At 45.0% G+C, this 21,298-nt stretch overlaps 1 protein-coding gene across 5 annotated transcripts; it reads right to left on the bottom strand.

Annotated features, from left to right (window-relative positions):
• Nucleotides 1-7,254: 7,254 nt before the first annotated feature.
• On the bottom strand, nt 7,255-20,808 carry LOC145354053 (claudin domain-containing protein 1-like). Of its 5 annotated transcripts, none has more exons than XM_080205178.1 (5): nt 20,746-20,808; nt 16,167-16,499; nt 13,697-13,804; nt 11,519-11,656; nt 7,255-9,004 (listed from the first exon to the last, which is right to left on the bottom strand). In XM_080205178.1, the coding sequence occupies exons 2-5, from the start codon at nt 16,471-16,473 to the stop codon at nt 8,781-8,783; spliced, it is 777 nt and encodes a 258-aa protein (XP_080061304.1). In that variant the 5' UTR covers nt 16,474-16,499; nt 20,746-20,808; the 3' UTR covers nt 7,255-8,780. The 5 variants fall into 5 exon arrangements, with proteins under 5 accessions (XP_080061304.1, XP_080061303.1, XP_080061306.1 ...); XM_080205177.1 differs by having other exon boundaries at nt 20,678-20,789; XM_080205180.1 differs by lacking the exon at nt 20,746-20,808 and adding an exon at nt 18,611-18,630.
• Between the last annotated feature and the right edge of the window lie 490 nt (nt 20,809-21,298).

Genomic DNA, 21,298 nt, shown 5'->3' with positions numbered 1-21,298 from the left:
TGTGTGGCTTGGAGGTGGCAATGTTTGTTGTTCTTATCGTTTGGCATGTTAGAATTCACTGGCTCTGAATGCACGGTCAAAAAAAAACAAAGCTTGCATTCACGTAATAATTTTCACTATGTTTTTGCTATGCAAATTGCCACAAATTATTCAGTTAATAAATCTAACCTTGTCTTATTAGCTATTACAGCCTTTGTCACAAGTCTCTCTTTAATAGATATGACATCTCTCCCACCAACTTTTGAACTGAAAGAAAGTGATCATTGTGAACCTTTATATTTCTTGACACACAACTCCTGCAATACTGATATTGCGCGTGTTCATATGCCATAAGTCCAGGATATCATTTAGGCTTGGAATAATAATTGAGAAACAACATTCGTGCCACAATATTTGAGTCACAATCTCCCATAATAGATAGTCTAACCATGTCTATTCAAAGACATTACAATCAATAGGTCAATGAAAGGAGCAGCACGGTAACACAGTTGTTAGCACTGCCGCCTCACAACACAGTAAGAAGTCTCACAACACCAGGTTAAAGTCCAACAGGTTTATTTGGTAGCAAACTCCACTAGCTTTTGGGCCTCTGACCCTTCATCAGATGAATGGAGAGTTCTGATCACAAACAGGGTATGTAAGATACACACTCAGTTTACAGAATACTGATTAGAATGCGAGTTTTTACAACTGATCAAGTCTTAATGGTGCAGACAATGTGAGTGGAGATAGCATTAAGCATAGCTTAAAGAGATGTGTATTGTCTCCAGACAGAACAGTAAGTGAGATTTGTCTCCACTCACCTGACGAAGGGTCAGAGGCCCAAAAGCTAGTGGCTTTTGCTACCAAATAAACCTGTTGGACTTTAACCTGGTGTTGTGAGATTTCTTACAGTGTTTACCCAAGTCCAATGCCGGCATCGCCACATCATGCCTCACAACACCACAGGCCCAAGTTAGGTTCCTGGCATGGGTCGCTGTCTATGTGGAGTATGCATGTTCTCCCTGCATCTGCGTTTTTCCTTCTGGTGCTCCAGTTTCCTCCCATAGTTTAAGAAGTGCGGCTTAGGCAGATTGGCCATGAAAAATGACCACTTAGTGTAGAGATCAGCAGGGTAAATATGTATGCTTATCTGGATAGTTCCTGGTGGGATTGTGGTCAGTGCAGACTCAATGGGCCAAATGACCTCCTTCTGCATTGTCAGGATTTTATGGATCCCCAATCCCTACAGCCGAGCGGGGGATCAGAAACTGAACTGGGCGAGTCATTCAAATGCTATGGCTACAAGAACAGGTTAAAGGTTGTGAATGTTGTGGCGGGTAACTCACCTCTTGCCTCCTTAAAGCCTTTCCAGAGTCTATAAGGCATATGATGGAATGTCAGGAAGGATAAGCATTTAAGGAGGGGGAGATAATGGTACGTCTTTCATTCATTTTTGGAGGATGTGGGAGTCTCTGGTCAGTTGAGAATTTATTGCCCCTCCCTAATTGACCTGACAAAATGGTGGTGAGCTGCTATCTTGAATCATGACAGTCTCTACATCAATGGTCTCCAAAGTATGATCTGGATGCAGCCCGCTGTGGGCTGGATGTGGCCTGCAGGCCGTAGTTTGGAGACCCGTGCTCTACAGTGTTGGTACAGCCAAAGTGATGTTAAGGAAGGAATCCCAGGAGTTTCATCAAGCAAAGGTGAAGGAACAGCGATGGATTTGCAAATCATGCTGGTGAGTGAATCTCCAGTTGTTGGTGTTCAGGAGTATTTGTTCTTGTCCTTCGAGGTGGTAGCAGCCATGGGTTTGGGGATTGCTGTCTAAGGACCCTTATTGAGTTCATTCACATCTTGTAGTTGGTACACAGTTACCACTGTGGAGCGGTGATGAGGTTTGTGAATGGAGTGCCAACTAAATGGGCTGCTTTGTCTTGGATGGTATTCAACTTCTTGAATGTTGTTGGAGCCACATTCATTCAGGCAACTTGGAAGTATTTCAATCACAACCCTGAACCTGTGACTTGTTGATAGGCTTTGGGGAGTTGGGAGGTGAGTTTCTTGCTGCAGGATGCCTAGCCTCTGACCTGCTCTTGTAGCCACAGTATTTAAATGGTTTGTTTAGTTCGGTTCCTGGTCAGTGATAACCCCCAGAAATTTGATAGTGGAGGATTTAGCAGTGGTAATGCCATTGAAATTCAAGAGGAGATGGCTAGATTCTCTCTTTTTGGAGATGGTCATTGTCTGACACTTATGTAGCACAACCCTTAATTGCCATTTGTCAGGTCAAGCCTGGATATCCTTTAGGTTATGCTACATGACAGCACAGGTAGGTATGAAATAAGGGCAGTCGATTCACATAACGGCGACACAGTGGCACAGTGATCAGCACTGTTGCATCACAACAACTGTGCATATCGACAGACATCAAGTTTATAAAAACAAAGGCACTGGTGTTGTGAGACTTCTTACTGTGTTCACCCCAGTCCAATGCCGGCATCTCTAAATTATGCCTCATCACTAGGGACTAAAGTTTGATTCTCATCTGCGTACCACTACGATATAAGGTTGTCAATCTGCATGTTATGCTAATACTGATGCATTATCACATTTATCTTTAACTATTATGTAAATACTGCCAACTAGTGATAGAATCCCTACAGTGCAGAAGGTGGCTTTTGGCCCATCAATTCTGCATTGCCTCTGACAGAGTATCTGAACCAGGCCCTATGCCCATAAGCCCACACATTTATATGGCGAATACATCTAACTTGCACATCTTGGTAAACTAAAGGACAACTTTAGCATGGCCAATCCATCTAACCTGCACGTTTTGGACTGTGGGAGGAAATCGATGCACCTCGAGGAAATCCACACAGACACGTGGAGAATGTGCAAATGCCGCACAAGACAGTCACACAAGGCTGGAATTGAACCCAAATCCCTGGTGCTGTGAGACAGCAATGCTAAATATTGTGCTACCATGCTGCCCTAGTTTTTCTTTTATTTTTTACTGATCTATCATTTGCCTGTGACAGCATCTCAAGTTCAGAGACCCACCAGAAATGGTCCTATGATGGGAAAGGTAATTGATACGAAAAGAATAATAACTGGAATGCATCACCTTCATCTTGATTTGAAACCATGTTTGAGTTTGTTAACGTGTCAAGGCAACTTGAGTTTACTGTCCCAGTATTGTGGGGCATCAGAGTGATCATTCCTGAGAGTCTGGATGGTCGCTGAACAACTATATGAAGGACATCCTGTATAATACAAATGAAGGAATAGCACATAGTTAATTTCAGTGGCTGGGTCTGGGTGCTCAGATTGAAAAAAAAGTGGGACAGTGTTCAGTTTTTTTGTTTTTAAAAAAAAGAAACATACCATTGCTGTCTCCTTTACACCCTTGGGAACGGCCTAAAATGCCACAGGATCGATTGAATATGGATGTTACTGGTCCATTTAGAGTCACGTCTTCTTAGTCATAATTGGTGCCTGCTCGAAGTGGCCAGAAATTATGAAATCTACTACATTTGAACAAACAACTGAAAAACTTGACTTTTTTGCAAGATTTGGTAAACAGGTTGTTAGTAATATTTGTTCACTAGTTATTTTTAAAGTAAATGGTGTTCACCATATAAAATCTGCACCATATTATCCATCAACTAGTGGATTAGCTAAATCCTTGAAACATTATTTAAAAGTTTTAAGACAGCAAGATGCATTACCACGTGAATAGCATTTTAGTATTTATAGAAAAATGACTCATGCCTACTGAAAGGTCATCTGCATTACTACTCTTAAAGAGAAAATTGAGAACTATGTTTGATTTATTCCTACCTCCAGAAACTTCAGAGAAAGAAGACCAGGAAAAACAATGTCAAGTTGCTAGAGTTGCAAGAAGTGAAGGCAAAACAACACATATTTCAACAATGAGAGCAAGTGATTATGCCATGAGTAAGAAATAGGTACGGCCATTTTTTTACCAAAAAGTTTCCACAGAAGATGAACTAGTTTGGTGACTCTACATTGACCAATTGTTGTCATCTTGAAATGATTTATCAGAATGATCTCCACAAGTAGCAACTTCTTGTAATGAGGTGGGTAGAATTAGGGACCTTGTGGTGAAGGATCCTCTTGGGGAGAGTGATCATTGTATGGTGGAGTTTCTGGTGCAGATGGAGGAGGAGAAAGTGGGTTCCCGGACACGCGTCCTTTGTTTGAATAGAGGGGAGCATGGTAGGATGAGAGAAGAATTGGCGAATGTGGACTGGAGGAGCGCGTTGGAGGGAGGGTCTGTTGAGGAGCAGTGGAGGATCTTTAAGGAGATCTTTCTTGGTGCTCAGCAGAAATTTATTCCGATGGTCAAAAAGGATAGTAGGAGGAGAGGTAATAAGGCGTGGATAACGAAGGAGGTGAAGGAAAGTGTTAAATTAAAAGCGGAGGAATTTAGAGTAGCTAAGAGTAGTGGGCGAGAAGAGGATTGGGAGAGGTTTAAATGTCAACAAAGATTGACAAAGAAGTTGATAGAGAAGGGTAGGAGAAACTATGAAGCTGGGCTACGCTTAATATAAAAAAGGATAGCAAGAGTTTTTATAAATATATAAAAAGGAAGAGGCTGGCTAGGGTGAATGTTGGTCCTTTAGAGGATGAGAAAGGGGACCTAGTGGTAGGGGATGGGGATATGGCTAAGGTATTGAATAACTTCTTTGTTTCTGTCTTCATGGAGGAGGACGTGAACAATTTGACGGGTGTTAGCGATGGAAAGGTGGTGGGACTGGATGGTCTTAATGACATTACTGTTACTAGAGAGGCGGTGCTCGACAGACTGGAGGGGCTGATTGTGGACAAGTCCCCAGGACCGGATGGAATGCATCCGAGGGTTCTGAAAGAAATGGCAGAGGTGATAGTGGATGCCTTGGTGGTTATTTTCCAGACTTCGCTGGATTCTGGGGAAGTGCCGGATGATTGGAAAACGGCTAATGTTACGCCGTTGTTTAAGAAGGGTGCCAGGCAAAAGGCGGGGAATTATAGGCCGGTTAGTTTAACGTCTGTGGTAGGTAAAATGTTAGAATCTGTCATTAAGGAGGAAATTGCGAGGCATCTTGAAGGGAATTGCTTGATAGAGCAGACGCAGCACGGTTTCATTAAAGGGAAGTTGTGTCTGACAAATTTACTGGAGTTCTATGAGGATGTGTCTAGGGCGGTGGATAGAGGAGAGCCGGTGGATGTGGTCTTTCTAGATTTTCAGAAGGCGTTTGACAAAGTACCTCACAAGAGGTTATTGCAGAAGGTCGAGGGACATGGAGTTGGGGGTAGGGTGTTAGCGTGGATAGAGGATTGGTTGTCAAATAGGAGGCAGAGAGTGGGGGTCAACGGGTGCTATTCGGATTGGCGGATGGTGACTAGTGGCGTGCCCCAGGGGTCGGTGCTGGGGCCTCAGCTTTTTACCATTTATATAGATGATCTGGAGGAGGGAACCGAGTGTAGGGTGTCGAAATTTGCGGATGACACCAAGATTGGGGGAACGGCAAATTGTGCGGAGGGTGTGGAGAGTCTGCAGAAGGATCTAGATAGGCTGGGCAAATGGAATTTAATGTTGGCAAGTGTGAGGTGGTCCACTTTGGTAGGAAGAATGGTAGGAAGGACTATTACTTACGGGGCGAAAAACTGCAGCAGGCGACGGTGCAGAAGGACCTCGGGGTCCTTGTGCATGAGTCGCAAAAACCCAGCTTGCAGGTGCAGCAGGTGGTCAGGAAGGCGAATGGGATGCTGGCCTTCATAGCGAGGGGGATTGAATATAAAAGTAGGGAGGTCTTGCTGCAGCTGTATAGGGCATTGGTGAGGCCGCAGCTGGAGTACTGTGTGCAGTTTTGGGCGCCGCACCTGCGCAAAGATATTTTGGCCTTGGAGGGAGTGCAGAGGAAGTTTACTAGGCTGATACCGGAGTTGAGGGGGTTGAGCTATGAGGAGAGGCTGAATAAACTGGGCTTGTACTCGTTAGAGTTTAGAAGAATGAGGGGAGATCTCATTGAGACGTATAAGATGATGAATGGGATGGATAGGATAGAGGTGGAGAGACTCTTCCCGCTCAAAAAAGACAGTAGGACTAGAGGGCACAGCCTCAAGATAAAAGGGGGGCAGTTTAGAACGGAGTTGAGGAGGAACTTCTTCACTCAAAGGGTGGTGAATCTCTGGAATTCTCTGCCCGTTGAAGTGGTGGAGGCTGCCTCGCTAAATATTTCTAAGACGCGGGTTGATGGGTTTTTGATGAGAGGGGATTAAGGGTTATGGGGAGAGGGTGGGAAAGTGGAACTGAGCCACGACAGATCAGCCATGATCTTATTGAATGGGGGGGCAGGCTCGAAGGGCTAGATGGCCTACTCCTGCTCCTATTTCTTATGTTCTTTAATTTCTCTGTTGTGAATTCTATGATGTCTTAGCTCCTATATTGCATGAGAATGATGCAGAATTGGCTTCAATAAGTGTCTTCTGAAATTCTGTATCACACATATAGATGGAAAGAAAGCCAAATTCCAGAACATTGTACGCAACCAAAAAGGAATGCGTGTCCCCCGGTTGACTAACTGTGTATGATTCGACGTGTGTAGTACTGTTTCAAGAGTATTATTGATCCCATGTATAACACCATAGCATTTTTGCCATGACCACAGATAGGGAAGGAAGAATGCTATATGTTTAAGAAATTGCATGATTACTTTAAGAGCTGTCACATAATTTGATGATCAGGTCATTGGGATGCTTCACAGGCTTCTATTTTAGGTTCCACTCTGTTCTGTGCAGAGAACATTCCTTTCAATAAACTTCTTGTGCATTACTTTGAACCTGTGTGTGTAAACCACATCTTTACTTTTTGTTTAAAACCTACAATCCTTAAGGTTACAGTTAGCTAAAAGGATCAAGGGATTTTGGAGGCAAAGACAGAGATATGCAGTTAGATTACAGAGCAGCCACCATTGTACTGAATGGAGAAATAGGCTTGAAGGGCTGAATGGGCTCCTCATGTTTTAAGGCTCCTCACACAGATCAGTTCACACCTTGATACTTCTGTCAGTCCCGGTACAGCTCAAAAGCCTGGTTAATGATGAATCTTCCTGTTCACACAAACTCGCTAGATAAAGTGTCACACTGGACTCACCACACGATTCAATACTCTGCAGAATCTTGGTGTGTGCAAATTAGCTGTTGTGCAGCCAAAATTACAAGCAACTACAGTTTATAATGAAAATACACTTCATTAGCAGCAAGTGCTTTGGGATATCCCAAGGTCATTAAAGACATTATATAAATGCCCGTTTTTATTTCAATAACTTAAGTTGCAGGGCATGGCAGGAGTGAGGATTAAAATAGATATATTCACATTACAAGTCATTAAATACTATTATTTCTCTGATTAGGACACACACAAGGAGCTCACTAACCTGTCAGAGTTCCATGATTCTATATATCAAACTAACACACTCTATTGTAGCTGCCGATAACATTCATATGCTGTATTACTGACTCCACCCCAACCTCCAACACTCATTCCCAAAAGGGACATTAACGCATGATCCATTTCTCTATTCAACACACCCATTCTAAACTGGAGAGAAAAATTGGCTTTGAGATATAAAAACAAAGAGTACACCACAGTCCTGAGGGGAAAAGGAATTGGGGAGTGATTGTTTCAGTGTAGTGCATTGATGAAAAAAATGAAATGTTTCTCAGCTGGCCAGCATTAGAATGCTGTTAAGAGAAGTACATAATAATAGGAATTTGTGTCAGTACGGCTCAGTGAAGAGAATTTGCACTCTCTGTCTCCCTGGTTACCGAATTAGGACTTTGTGCATTTGAGCCCCACTCCACAGATTGAGCCAGTGCTGAGGGATTGTGTCACTGTGAGGGGGTAAATACTGCGCTGGCAGTGGGTCAGGACTGAGGGCTTGCCAGACTGTTGTGGAGAGAGTACTCAGGGAGCTGCTGCGTCACTGGAGTGCCGGTGCTGAGGGAGCTGCTGCACCGCTGAGGGAGCTGCTGCGCTGCCGGTGCTGAGGGAGTGCTGCACTGCCAGAGGGTCAGTGCTACATTGTTAGATGGAATGCTGCACATAACTGGGTTAGTACTGAGGGAGTGTTGCACTGAAACCAGGTCAGTACTGAGGGAGTGTTGCATTGTTGGAGGTTCAGTTCTGAGGGGTTGCTACACCATCAGAGGGTCAGTGATAATGGTGTTTTAGGGAGAGCAGTGAGTCCTGCAGTGTATTTCTGATGTGATTTTAAACCATCTGCTCTCTCAAGTGGACAGGGAAGTTCCACACCCATGACTGAAGAATAAGGGCAGGGAGAACTTCTTGGAGTCCATGATTCATCTCACAACCAACATCACTGAAGCAATAGATAAAATGATCACCATCACATTGCTGTTTTGTTCTACCTGGCAGCGCACTGACTGGCTGCTAGGTTACCTATTACAAGCCACCACATTTCAAATGAACAACCTCATTGGCTGTAAAGTGCTTTGCAATCTCCTTTAGCTGCGAGAGGGATTCCTGAAATGGGGAATTGTTTATCAATATCGTATCTGGAAAGGCTGGAAAGTGCAGGAGAGACAGTACTAACATGAAACAACTTCCTCGGGGTTCTCTGGTTAACGGATTGGGATAAGACCCTCGTGATTGATCAGTGTGGAGGGAAGGATTAGGAGCCAGCTCCTTTACAGCACAGATTTCTAAACATGATTTATGTGCATGTCCATATGGGTTGAAGGCAGAATGCATGACTTCCAGATCACAGCTATGCCACACGGTACAACTTCATCCGGCTGTATTCTGTCCGGTCAGTCTTGGCGGCCCAGATAAAGAGGGCAGCAGCCATAAGCTGGAGAGGGGCAGACACGCAAGCCAGGCAGAAAGACCAGCCATAATCTCCCTTTGGAAGCAACTGCGGGTCCTGGGTCTTGGCATGTAGGATTTCGACATTGGCAACAAAACAGGCTACAGTAGCGAGTGTGCAGAGTCCTGGCAAAGGAAAAACCAGAGAGAAGGTCACAACAGCAGATATACCAACCAAAATACCATGCAAATAAATTAAGACAACCTCCTCAAACATTCAGATTTGGTTTCAACATCAGAAGGTGCCATTCTGCACAACATAACCTAATGGTTATTAAACATCATGAATGTTTGGTTTGCTCTCAAGTGGGTTCAATCTCTTCATACAAATCTATTTTTTGGTGTATGATATAACAAACTGAATCAAAGTCCAAAAGTCGTGGCTTCAAGGGTCTCTCCAAGTATTCATACAAAGAGCAAAGAAAAATGCAGCACAGGAACATGCCCTTTGGCCCTCCAAGCTTGTGCTGATCATGATGCCCTAACCAAACTGCAAAAAAACCTCTCCTTACCCGGTCCATATTTAGGTACCCATCCAGATGCCTTAAATGTTGCTAATGTGCCTGCTTCCACCACTATCTTTGCCAATGTGTCCAGTCACGCATTCTGTGTGAAAAACTTCCTTCGCAAATCTCACTTAATCTTTTCCCCTCTCAGCTTGAACCTGTGCCCCCTTGTAATTGACACTTCCACCCTTGGAAAAAGCCTCTGACTATCCTACCTGTCTATGCCTCTCATAATTTTGTAGACTTCTATCAGTTCTCCCCTCAGCCCCAGTCTTTCCAGGGAAAATAATCCTAACTTTATTCAACCTCTCTTCATAGCAAACACCCTTGAGACCAGATGATATCCTGGTGAGCCTTCTTTGCACTGTCTCCAAAGCTTCCACGTCCTTCTGGTAATGAAATGACAATACTCCAAACGAGGCCTAACCAAGGTTTTACATGGCTGCAACATGATTTCCCAACTCTTGTACTCAGTGCCCCGGCTCATGTCAAGTGCCTTCTTAATTACCTTGGCCACCTGTATTGCCACTTTTAGTGGACTGTGGACCTGCATACCCAGATTCCTCTGTTTGTTCATGTTCCTAAAGGTTCTGCCATTTACAGTATAACTGACACATAAATTTGATTGTAACAAAATGAGTCACCTCGCATTTGTCAGGATTAAACTCCATTTGCCATTTCTGTGCCCAGATCTCCAGTCTAGCTATATCCTGTTGTATCCTCTGACAAATCAATGGCACCATCAGCAACTCCACCAACCTTCATGTCATTCGCAAACTTAATCAGACCACCCATATTTTCCTCCAGATCATTTATATCAGAGGTCCCAGCATTGATCCGTGTGGAAGACCACAAACTACAGATTTCTATTCTGAAAACACTCTTCCATTTCTATTCTGTCTTCTATGAACAAGCCAGTTCTATATCTATCTAGCCATGCCATCCCAAATCGCAAGTGATTTTAGATTTGTAACGTCTGTCAAGTGGAACCTTGTCAAATCCTTACCAAAGTCCATTTAAACTAGATCCACTGCCCTTCCCTCATCAATTATCTCTGTCACCTCTTCAAAAAATTCAAGCAGGTTGGTGAGACATTCAAAACCAGGATGCCAGTCACTAACTGGAGATCTGGATAGGCTGCGTGAGTGGGCGAGGACCTGGCAGATGAAGTATAACGTTAGCAAATCTGAGATTATCCACTTTGGTAGAAATAATAGTAGGAGGGATTATTATTCAAAGGGTGAAAAGCTGCAGCGTGCTACAGAGCAGAGGGACCTGGGGGTCCTTGTGCACGAGTCACAAAAACCCAGTCTGCAGGTGCAGCAGGTGATCAAATAGGTGAATGGAATGTTGGCCTTTATGGCGAGGGGGACAGAATATAAAAGCAGGGAGGTCTTGCTACAACTGTACAGGGCACTGGTGAGGCCGCAACTGGAGTACTGTGTGCAGTTTTGGTCACCGCATTTGCGAAAGGATATATTGGCCTGGAGGGAGTACAGAGAAGGTTCACCAGGCTGATACCAGAGATGAGGGGGTTAGCCTACGAAGAGAGATTGAATAGACTGGGTCTCTACTCGTTAGGGTTTAGAAGGCTGAGGGGGGGATCTTATAGAGACTTACAAGATAATGAAGGGGCTAGATAGGGTAGAGGTGGAGAGATTCTTCCCGCTTAGGAAGGATAGCAGAACTAGAGGGCACAGCCTCAAAATAAGGGGGGGGGGTTGCAGTTTCGAACTGAGTTGAAGAGGAACTTCTTCACTCAAAGGGTGGTGAACCTCTGGAATTCTCTGCCCATTGAAGTGGTGGAGGCTACCTCGCTGAATATATTTAAGTCACGGGTAGATAGATTTCTGATAGACAAGGGAATTAAGGGTTATGGGGAGAAAGCGGGAAAGTGGAACTAATCCACTTCAGATCAGCCATGATCTTGTTCAATAGCGGGGCAGGCTCGAAGGGCTAGATGGCCTACTCCTGCTGCTATTTCTTGTGTTCTTATAACTGGTCCATTTTCTTTCAAATGGGCCCCGCCAGGGGTCAGCACTCGGACTGCAGCACCATTGGAGAGTTGTAGTAAGGGAGCACAGAGACGTTGGGGCTGGCTGTGACTGAGGATGAGGCTGTCTTTAAACTTTACCTGCCAGAAGGTGTAGCACTCCAGTTCCAATGGCTGGATAGAGGGTGTGACAGGAACATGCACACAATCCAATCAACGCTCCGAAACACATCAGCCCTAAGCTGATGAATGGGAGCAAAATCTGACAGCGACTCAGGTCTGTGAAGAGAGGAGGAGAGCAGGAGAGTGGGAGAGGGACAAAGAAAGAAAGATCTCTCAACATTTGTAGAATAAGATATATGCAGCTCACATATTACATATTGTTTGATAGAGCAGACGCAGCACGGTTTCGTTAAGGGGAAGTCGTGTCTGACGAATTTATTGGAGTTCTATAAGGATGTGTCTAGGGTGGTGGATAGAGGAGAGCCGGTGGATGTGGTGTTTCTTGATTTTCAGAAGGCGTTTGACAAGGTGCCTCACAAGAGGTTATTACAGAAGGTCAGGGGGCATGGAGTTGGGGGTAGGGTGTTAGCGTGGATAGAGGATTGGCTGTCAAATGGAGGCACAGAGTGGTGGTCAATGGGTGCTATTTGGATTGGCGGTTCGTGACTAGTGGAGTGCCCCAGGGGTCGGTGCTGGGGCCTCAGCTATTCACCATTTAAATAGATGATCTGGAGGAGGGAACTGAGTGTATGGTGTCGAAATTTGCTGATGACACCAAGATTGGTGGAACGGCAAATTGTGCGGAGGGTGTGGAGGGTCTGCAGAAAGATCTAGATAGGCTGGGCGAATGGGCCAGGAAATGGCAAATGGAATTTAATGTTGGCAAATGTGAGGTTGTCCACTTTGGTAGGAATAATGGTAGGAAGGACTATTTCTTACATGGTGAAAAACTGTAGCAGGCGACGGTGCAGAGGGACCTCGGGGTCCTTGTGCACGAGTCACAAAAACCCAGTCTGCAGGTGCAGCAGGTGATCAAAAAGGTGAATGGAATGTTGACCTTTATAGCGAGGGGGATTGAATATAAAAGTAGGGAGGTCTTGCCGCAGCTGGAATACTGTGTGCAGTTTTGGTCACCGCACTTACGCAAGGATATTTTGGCCTTGGAGGGAGTGCAGAGGAGGTTTACTAGGCTGATACCGGAGTTGAGCTATGAGGAGAGGCTGAATAAACTAGGCTTGTACTCATTAGAGTTTAGAAGAATGAGGGGAGATCTCATTGAGACATATAAGATGATGAATGGGATGGATAGGATAGAGGTGGAGAGGCTCTTCCTGCTCAGAAAGGACAGTAGGACTAGAGGGCACAGCCTCAAGATAAAGGGGGGGGGGGGGGGTTTAGAACAGAGTTGAGGAGGAACTTCCTCACTCAAAGGGTGGTGAATCTCTGGAATTCTCTGCCCGTTGAAGTGGTGGAGGCTGCCTCGCTAAATATTTTTAAGACACGGGTTGATAGGTTTTTGATAGGCAAGGGGATTAAGGGTTATGGGGAGAGGGCGGGAATGCGGAACTGAGACACGACAGATCAGCCGTGATCTTACTGAATGGCGGGCAGGCTCGAGGGGCTAGATGGCCTACTCCTGCTCCTATTTCTTATGTTCTTATGAGCACTTTGATGTTGTCCAGGGAGAAGGGCCTCCTGCTTCCTGTGTAACAGGCTCAAGGAGCTGATTGGCCTCCTTTTGTTACAGTGCAACAGTCTCGAAGGGCTGAATGGCCTTTTCCTGTTCTTGGGCAAGGGTGGCATTGTGGCACAGTGGTTAGTACTGCTGCTTCACAGTGCCAGGCACCCAAGTTAGATTCCAGCCTCGGGTGACTGACTGTGTTGAGTTTGTACATTCTCCCCATGTCTGTGTGTTTTCTCTGGGTATGGCGACTTCCTCCCATATGCAAAGATGCGCAGGTCAAGTTGATTGACCATGCTAAATTGCCCCTTAGTGTCGGAGGAGACTAGCAGAGTCAATACTCTGTAGGGTTACAGGGATGTGGCCTTGGTGGGATCGTTGTTGGTGCAGATGTATGGGCCAAATGACCTCCTTCTGCACTGTAGGGATTCTATGAACACGCTTGAGGGGCTGGGCAATGTCGCTCTGCTGCGCTGGGCACATCAGAGTGTCAATGTTGTGTGACAGGTTGGGATGGGAGTTTCTCCATGATACTTTTGGATATCAGGGCAGGGAGGGGGGAGGGCAAAAGAGAAACACTCAGAACAAACTATATCTTGCACACAACACATGGACAAACAGCAAAGCAAACTCACAGGTTCTCACGTAATCAACTCCACTGTTGTGATTTCCGATCTGTGCGTACTTAGGTGTGAACTGGTCTTGTAAAGAGAAGCTGACACACAATGTCTCCTGTTTTACATCTGAAACACAATGTAGGGAAAATCCAATCAACAATTCAGACTGCATTCCTAAGAGAGAGGGAGAAAAGGGAAGGAGGCAAAGAGGTAAGGCCAGTGGTGGCATTGTAGATATTAAGGAATCTCAGATAAAACAAGCATTCTAGAAAAAGGAAGTATTAAAGAGATAGACTCTGAAAAAAAAAATCGCGAAATCACCTAGTCCACATGAAATATGTTCTAGGTTTTCATTCTTTTATGGGATGTGGGCATTGCTGGCTGGCCAGCAATTTTTACCCATCCCTAATTGTCCTTGCGAAGATGGGGGAGAGCTGTCTTCTTGAACCACTGTATTCCCTCAATATTGGCCTTCCAACTGTGCAGCACACCCTCATTACTCACCCTCCATCAATGCCTTGCTACCACAGTACTGACCCCAAAACAATGCAGCAGTCGCACAGTCCTTACTATCTAACCCAGTACAATGCTCCCAGGGGAACACGGACAGATTTTTCGTTCACACGAGGTGGGTGCCGCTGGCTACGCCAGCATTTATTGCCTATCTTTAACTGCCCTCAAGAAGGTGGTGAACCACCTTCTTGAACTGTTGCAGTCCATGCGGTACAAACAGTGCTGTAAGGGAGGGAGTTTTGGATTTTGACCCAGCGAAAGTGAAGGAATGGCCAATACAACGCCAAGTCAGCTGAGTGATTCGGAGGGAAACTTGCAGGTGGTGGTGTTCCCATGTGGCTGCTGCTCTTGTCCTCCAAGGTGATCATGGCCATGAATTTAGTAGGTGTTGCCCAAAGAGTGAGTTCTAGTATATTTAGATGGTGCACACTGATACTACTGAACATTAGTGATGCAGAGAGTGAATCTTTGTGGAAAGTGTATCTATTAAATGGGCTGATTTGTCCTGGATGGTGTCGTGCTTCCTGAGTGCTACTGGGGCTGCACTCTTCAAGAATACTTCATCACATTGCTGACTTGTGCCTTGTAGAAGGCGTTGGCATGGTGACACAATGGTTAGTAATATTGCCTCAGTGCCAGGTTTCATTCCGGCTCTGGGTTACTGTCTGTGTGGAGTTTATACGTTTTCTATGTGCCTGTGTGCGTTTCCTTTGGGTGCTCCAGTTTTCTCCTACAGTCCAAAGTTAGGTTAGTTGGATTGGCCATTGTAAAAATGTGGGGCTCCAGTGATAAGGCACAGAGCTGGTCTTGAGCAACATGCTCTTTTGGAGAGTCAATGTAGATTCTATGGGATGTATAGCCTCATTCTGTGCTGTATGGATTCTATGGGATTCTCTGACGAGCTTTGATGAGTCAGGAGGCAAGTTACTTACCACAGGATTCCTAGTTTTTGACCTGTACTTGTACCCACAGTATTTATGTGGCTCATCCAATTCAGTTCCTAGTCAACAGTAATCCCCAGGATTCAGCGATGGCAATGCCATTGAATGTCAACGGGCAGTGGATGGATGATCTCCTGCTGGAGATGGTCTTTGCCTGGCAATTGTGTGGTGGGAATGTTAGTTGTCAGCCCAAGTCTGGATATTTATCAGGTTTTGCTGCATTTGGACATAGACTGCATCAGTATCTGAGAATGGTGCTGAACATCCCTTCTTCTGACCTTTTGATGGGAGGAAAGTCATTGAAGAAGTGGCTGAACATATTTTGGCCTTGGATACCATTAGGAGAAAGGGAAGAAACTGTGGAGGTTCTGATCATCACAATTCAATTCCCTGGGTTTACAGGAAGGCTGCCGGAAGTTTGGAAGACAAATAATCCCAGTGCTTTAAGGTGTTATTGGAATCAAATCCTTCAGTCAGAAAGTAGTAAGATAAAAAATAGGTGCATGAGGAGGCCACTCAGCTGGATCATGGCTGACGCTCTTACCTCAAGCTACAGTCCTACAATCAGTCTCTCCCACTCTGTCAGAATTAGACAGGCAGGATTTTTCCATCTGCTGTGCGCAGTGGGATAGGGAACATGAGCGAAAGGCGAACAATTGGTTCATGCCCGATTTCTCGTCTCTCCCAATATTGCCGGCTCAGTTTGGCCAGTGCAATCAGCCTTGCAATTACCTCATTTTAATGTTATTAGTGAGTAGTAATCCAAGCTCACTCAACTTTCTGACCTCTACACTGGTGAAGATCACACATGGTCCCCACCAAAAGGACCAGAGCCCATTGAAGCCCCTTGGGTGGTCAGGGGCAGAACCAGGCTGTGCTCCTGGAAGGAGGATGAACATGCTCCTCCCAGGAGTGAGGCGTTGACAGTTGTCCCAGTAAATTGCATACAGTTGCACAGTGTGACAGAGTGAGACAGAAGGAATGACTCTGTATCAGAGAGGTGTAGGCAGAGAAAGTTGAAAGTATGTACAAACCTTGCGGTGGGGGTTTGAACCAGTACCCCTCCTCGGGGAGGCTGATACATCTCCTCCACAGGCCAATGGTGCCATTGTACTTGTAGAGTGCACGGGAGTACATATACTCATCACTGTCCTCACTCTTAAACTCCTCACTGGGTGGATTTGTGAAGTGCAGGTTGGTATCATTTGTCTCGGAGAAGCTAAACGGGCTCCGGTACTCATACCAGTGATCGGTTCCTATGGCCGCAGCGATGTACACTGCCGAGATCAGTGCCAGGACACTGCCGATCACCAGCGCCGTGGCAAAACGGTTGTCCACCATCGCATCAGCGATTCAGCTTGTGCCAACTGTGGGAAGAAAGGAGATTAAAACAGAGGGAGTGAGGGGCTAGAGAGAATGGGGGCGGGGGGGAGGACGAGGGGCAAAGAGGGGGAGAAGAGAGGATTAGGGAATGAGCAGCAGAGGAGAGAGGATGGTAGAGGGGAAGCACGGGTTGCAGGAAGCGGGACAGGGGAAGTGAGGACAAATGCAGGACAGCCAACTAGAATGGGCACATTAAGGCTTAAGGAGAGTGGGAGAGCGTAAATGGGTAGGATAGACAAAACAGAACAAAATAGTGAGTAAACACAGTACAGAGAGATCAAACTTGTGCCAACTGAACAAACAGACAACGTGTGTGTGTGGGAGAGAGAGAGGCAGACACACACAGACAGGTCAAGCATGTGGAAATGCAGCTCAATCAAAAATCAGGGAGTGGGCAGTGAAACAGAGAGGCGCCCTTGCAAATACAGACAATCATGCTGTCATTGCTCGAGGGATCCGAGCAATCCCTTCCTATCTATAATGTCTTGCACGATCTCTGAATCTTTCAAAGAATTTCGCAATCAATTAAGTCCTTTAGTTAAAACTTCTCCATCTCTCTCCCTGCTAACAGTGAGATTCAGAGAGTGTTTTTGCAACTTTGGTATCACATTTGATCCCAAGGTGAGCTTCCAGTTACACGTTCATGCCATCACTAAGAACGTCTACTTCCAGCTCCACATCAATTTCTTCCCTGTCTCAGGTCATTGCTGTTGAGGCCCTCATCCACACTTCATTAACTCTAGATTTGATGATTAACATGCTCCTAGCTGGTCTCCCGCATTTTATCTTGAGATCATCCAAAATTGCCCCATGTCATAACTTGCAGCAAGTCCCATTTTCCTCTCAGTTCCTGGGTTCATTGATGGACACTGGATCCTGATTAAGCAACGTCTTGACTTCAATATTTTGATCCTTCTTTACAAATTTCTCCATTGTCTCAGTCGTAAGAGGCTCACAGGATGTAAACAGACTCTTCAGCCCAACTTGTTCTTGCCACCTTTTTTTTTAAACCACAAAGCTAGTCCCAATTGCCTGCATTTGGCCCATATCCCTCTATAACCATCTTACCCATGTGACTGTCTAAATGCTTTTTAAAAGACAAAATTGTACCTGTCTCTATTACTACCACTGGCAGCTTGTTTCAGACACTCATCACCACCTGTGAGAAAAAAATTGCCCCTCTGGACTCTTCTGTATCTTTCCCTTCTCACCTTAAACCTGTGTCCTCTAGTTTTAGATCCCCCCACCCCCACCTTTGGGAAAATATGTTGACTATTTATTTTATCTATGCCCCTCATTATTCTATAGACCTCAATAATATCACCCCTAAACATCCTACACTCCAGGGAAAAATTCCCAGCCTATCCAGCCTCTCCTTATAACTCAAACCATCAAGACCTGGTAGCATTTCTGCACTCTTTCTAAGTTAATAATATTCTTTCTATAATAGGATGACCTGAACTACACACAGTATTCCAAGTGTGGCCTTACCAATGTCTTATACACCTTCAACAAGAAGTCCCAACTCCAGTATTCAATGTTCTGATCAATGAAATGCCATCACTAAGATCATGCATTATGAATCTCTTCTCCACCACTCTACATCAATGGGGACGATTATAAAGGGTAGAGAACTTCAGGTTTTTAGGTGTCCAGATCACCAACAACCTGTTCTGGTCACCATATGCCAACACTGTAGTTAAGAAAGCCCATCAACTGCTTTCTCAGAAGACTAAGGAAATTTAGCATGTCAGCTACAATTCTCACCAACATTTACAGGTGCACTATAAAAAGCATCCTTTCTGGTTGTATCACTGCTGGGTATGGCTCCTGTTCTGTCCAAGATCGCAACAAACTACAAAAGGTCTTGAATGTAGCCCAATCCATCAGACAAACCAGCCTCCCATCCACTGACTGTCTACAATTCCTGCTGCCTTGCAAAGCAGCCAGCATAATTATGGACCCCACACAACCCCAGGCATTCTCTCTTCCACCTTCTTCCATCTGGAAAAAGATACAAAAGTCTGAGGTCATGTACCAAACAACTCAAGAACAGCTTCTTCCCTGCTGCTGTCAGACTTTTGAATGGACTTACCTTGCATTAAGTTGATCTTTCGCAACATGCTAGCTATGACTGTAACACTACATTCTGCAGTCTCTCGTTTCCTTCTCTATGAATGGTATGTTTTGTCTGTATTGCACGCAAGAAACAATACTTTTCACTGCATGTTAATACATGTGACAATAATAAATCAAAATCTTCTTGTGATTTGGTATGATGCTGTGTTTGTAACACTGCAGTGAAGAGCCTTGGGATTTCTCATCATGTTAAATCCACTACATAAATTATTGCTTCAACTGGCCCTGCACTCAACCCTGGAACACATAGATGACAAAGACACCTATATCAGATTCCTATTTATTGATTACAGTTCAGCCTTCAATGCCATTATTCCTATGAAACATATCTCCAAATTCCATGGCCTGAGCTTCAGCTCTCCCCTCTAACCGGATCCTGAATTTCCTAACCCACAGAGCACAATCAGTAAAGATAGGCAACCACACTACCTCCATGATCATCCATAACACCAGTGCCCTGCAAGGCTGTGGCCTCAGCCCCCTATTATACACTACGCACCTTTAACTGTGTGGCCAAATTCCCCTCCAACTTGATTTTCAAGTTGCTACTGACATCATCATAAAGGGTTGGATCTCAAATAATAATGAGACAGAGTACAGGAACGAGTTAAAGAATGGTGCAACAACAATAATCTCTCCCTCAATGTCAACAAAATGAAGGAGATAATCATCAATTTCAAAAAGTGTAATGGAGAACATGCCCCTGTCTACATTAATAGGGAAGTAGAAATGGTCAAGAGCTTCAAGTTTTAGGTGTTCAGATTACCCACAACCTGTCCTGGTCTCCCCATGCTGACACTATAGTTAAGAAAGCCCACCAATGCCTTTACTTTCTCAGAAGATGAAGTAAATTTGGCATGTCAGCTACGACTCTCACCAATTTTCACAGATGTACCATAGAAAGCATTCTTTTTGGTTGTTTCACAGCTTGGTATGGCTCCTGCTCTGTCCAAGAAACATAAGAAACTACAATAAGTTGTGAATGCAGCCCAATCCATCACACAAGACAGCCTCCCATCCACTGACTCTGTCTATATTTCCTACTGCCTCTGAAAAACAGCCAGCATAATTAATGACCCCAAGCACCCCAGACATGCTTTCTTCCAACTTCTTCCATCAAGAAAGAGATACAAAAATCTAAGGGCACGTACCAACTGACTCAAGAGCAACTTTTTCCTTGCTGTCATCAGATTTATGAATGGACCTACCTCACACAAAGTTGACCTTATTCTACAGCCCAGCTATGACAGTAACACAACATTCTCTATCCTTTCCTTCTCCATGAATGGAATGCTTCATTCGTATAATGCAAGAAACAATACTTTTCACTGTATATAATACATGCGATAATAATAAACCAAATCAATGCCATAAACAGTAATCAAATTGCTACGTGGAGATTGTCTGCTGTTAATTGCATTTTTCGTATTGTTGATTGAGGCACAATTTATGTGGCTTACTGGGCAAGTGAACTTTCGTCAGGACCATATGGGCTGGGACTCTACTTGACAACTCTACGTTGCAAACCAGTGGTGTCAGTGGATGAAGAAAGCACCATTCTCATTGGAGGGTACCACTTTTCAGGTGAGACATTAAACCAGAAGTTGCCCGCTCCCATCTTGACGTAAAATAGTGACCATGAGTTACCCAGGTGTCCTACTCAAAACACTGTCCCTCAATCAACCTTACACAACAAAAACACAGATTCTCTGGCCATTGTGAAAATGCTGTCTGTGGGGTCTTGTTATGCACAAATTGGCTTCAACATTATAACGATGAAGGGGCTTTGAATGAAAAAAAAGCATTTTGATGGCAGCGAGACATCCAGCACTCCTGAAGAGAGCCATCCCATTCTTTACTTGTGTTTGATGTTGTGGGGGGAGGGGGGGGGGCGGCCGGATTCCAGAGAACTGAACACCACCAACCCCCCCCGAATCCACACAGTTTTTTCACATCCACCTGAGGGAGCAGCCCAGGCACAAGTAAATGAGGTCCCTCTAACACTCAGCCTGAATCACCTCACCTTCACCCTTTTCTGCTCTGAGGAGAACAATCCCAGCCTCGCTACATCCACCCCAGACCATTCATTACCCTCAACCTCTCGAGGCTCCAGCCTTCCACAACCACTTCCGGTCCGGCGGAGGGAGGGCACATCCGGCGCGTGAATCGTCATCACGTTCTCCCCATTTGGGCACCGCCTACATTTGACGTCACGCCAAGAAGCCATCGCCCTTTCCAGATGTCACTAAACTCGGGCTTCGCCTACTTGCTGACGTAACCTATTTCCGTATCGCCCTGTTTAAGACACCATACGAATGAGACTCCGCCCCTTCCATTTGTCTCCATGGCAGGCAGAGAGTGATTGACAGCTCAGTCCCGGGCCCCTTTGTAAGGCAGCAGCTGCTTGGCCCGCAAGTCACGTGATGCTGACCGTGGCAGCCATTTTGAAGGCGCTGGGCTGGTTTGTACCAGATTTTGAGCCGATACTTTCGTATTTTTTCTGTGATTTAAATTGGAATATTTTCACTTTCTCTCTCCATCCCAATGAGTGCAACCAATGAGCGATCCTGTTTCTCAACCATTCCCACACACGTAGATGAAAGTCAGTCTTTTTGACCATCCAATTAAACTAAATCAAATTAAC

Source organism: Carcharhinus amblyrhynchos, chromosome 16 (genome assembly GCF_965287045.1).
Source record: "Carcharhinus amblyrhynchos chromosome 16, sCarAmb.v2.hapA, whole genome shotgun sequence".
Taxonomy (NCBI): domain Eukaryota; kingdom Metazoa; phylum Chordata; class Chondrichthyes; order Carcharhiniformes; family Carcharhinidae; genus Carcharhinus; species Carcharhinus amblyrhynchos.
The sequence above is the reverse complement of the archived record's forward strand: the minus strand, read 5'-3'. Positions and strand labels throughout refer to the sequence as shown.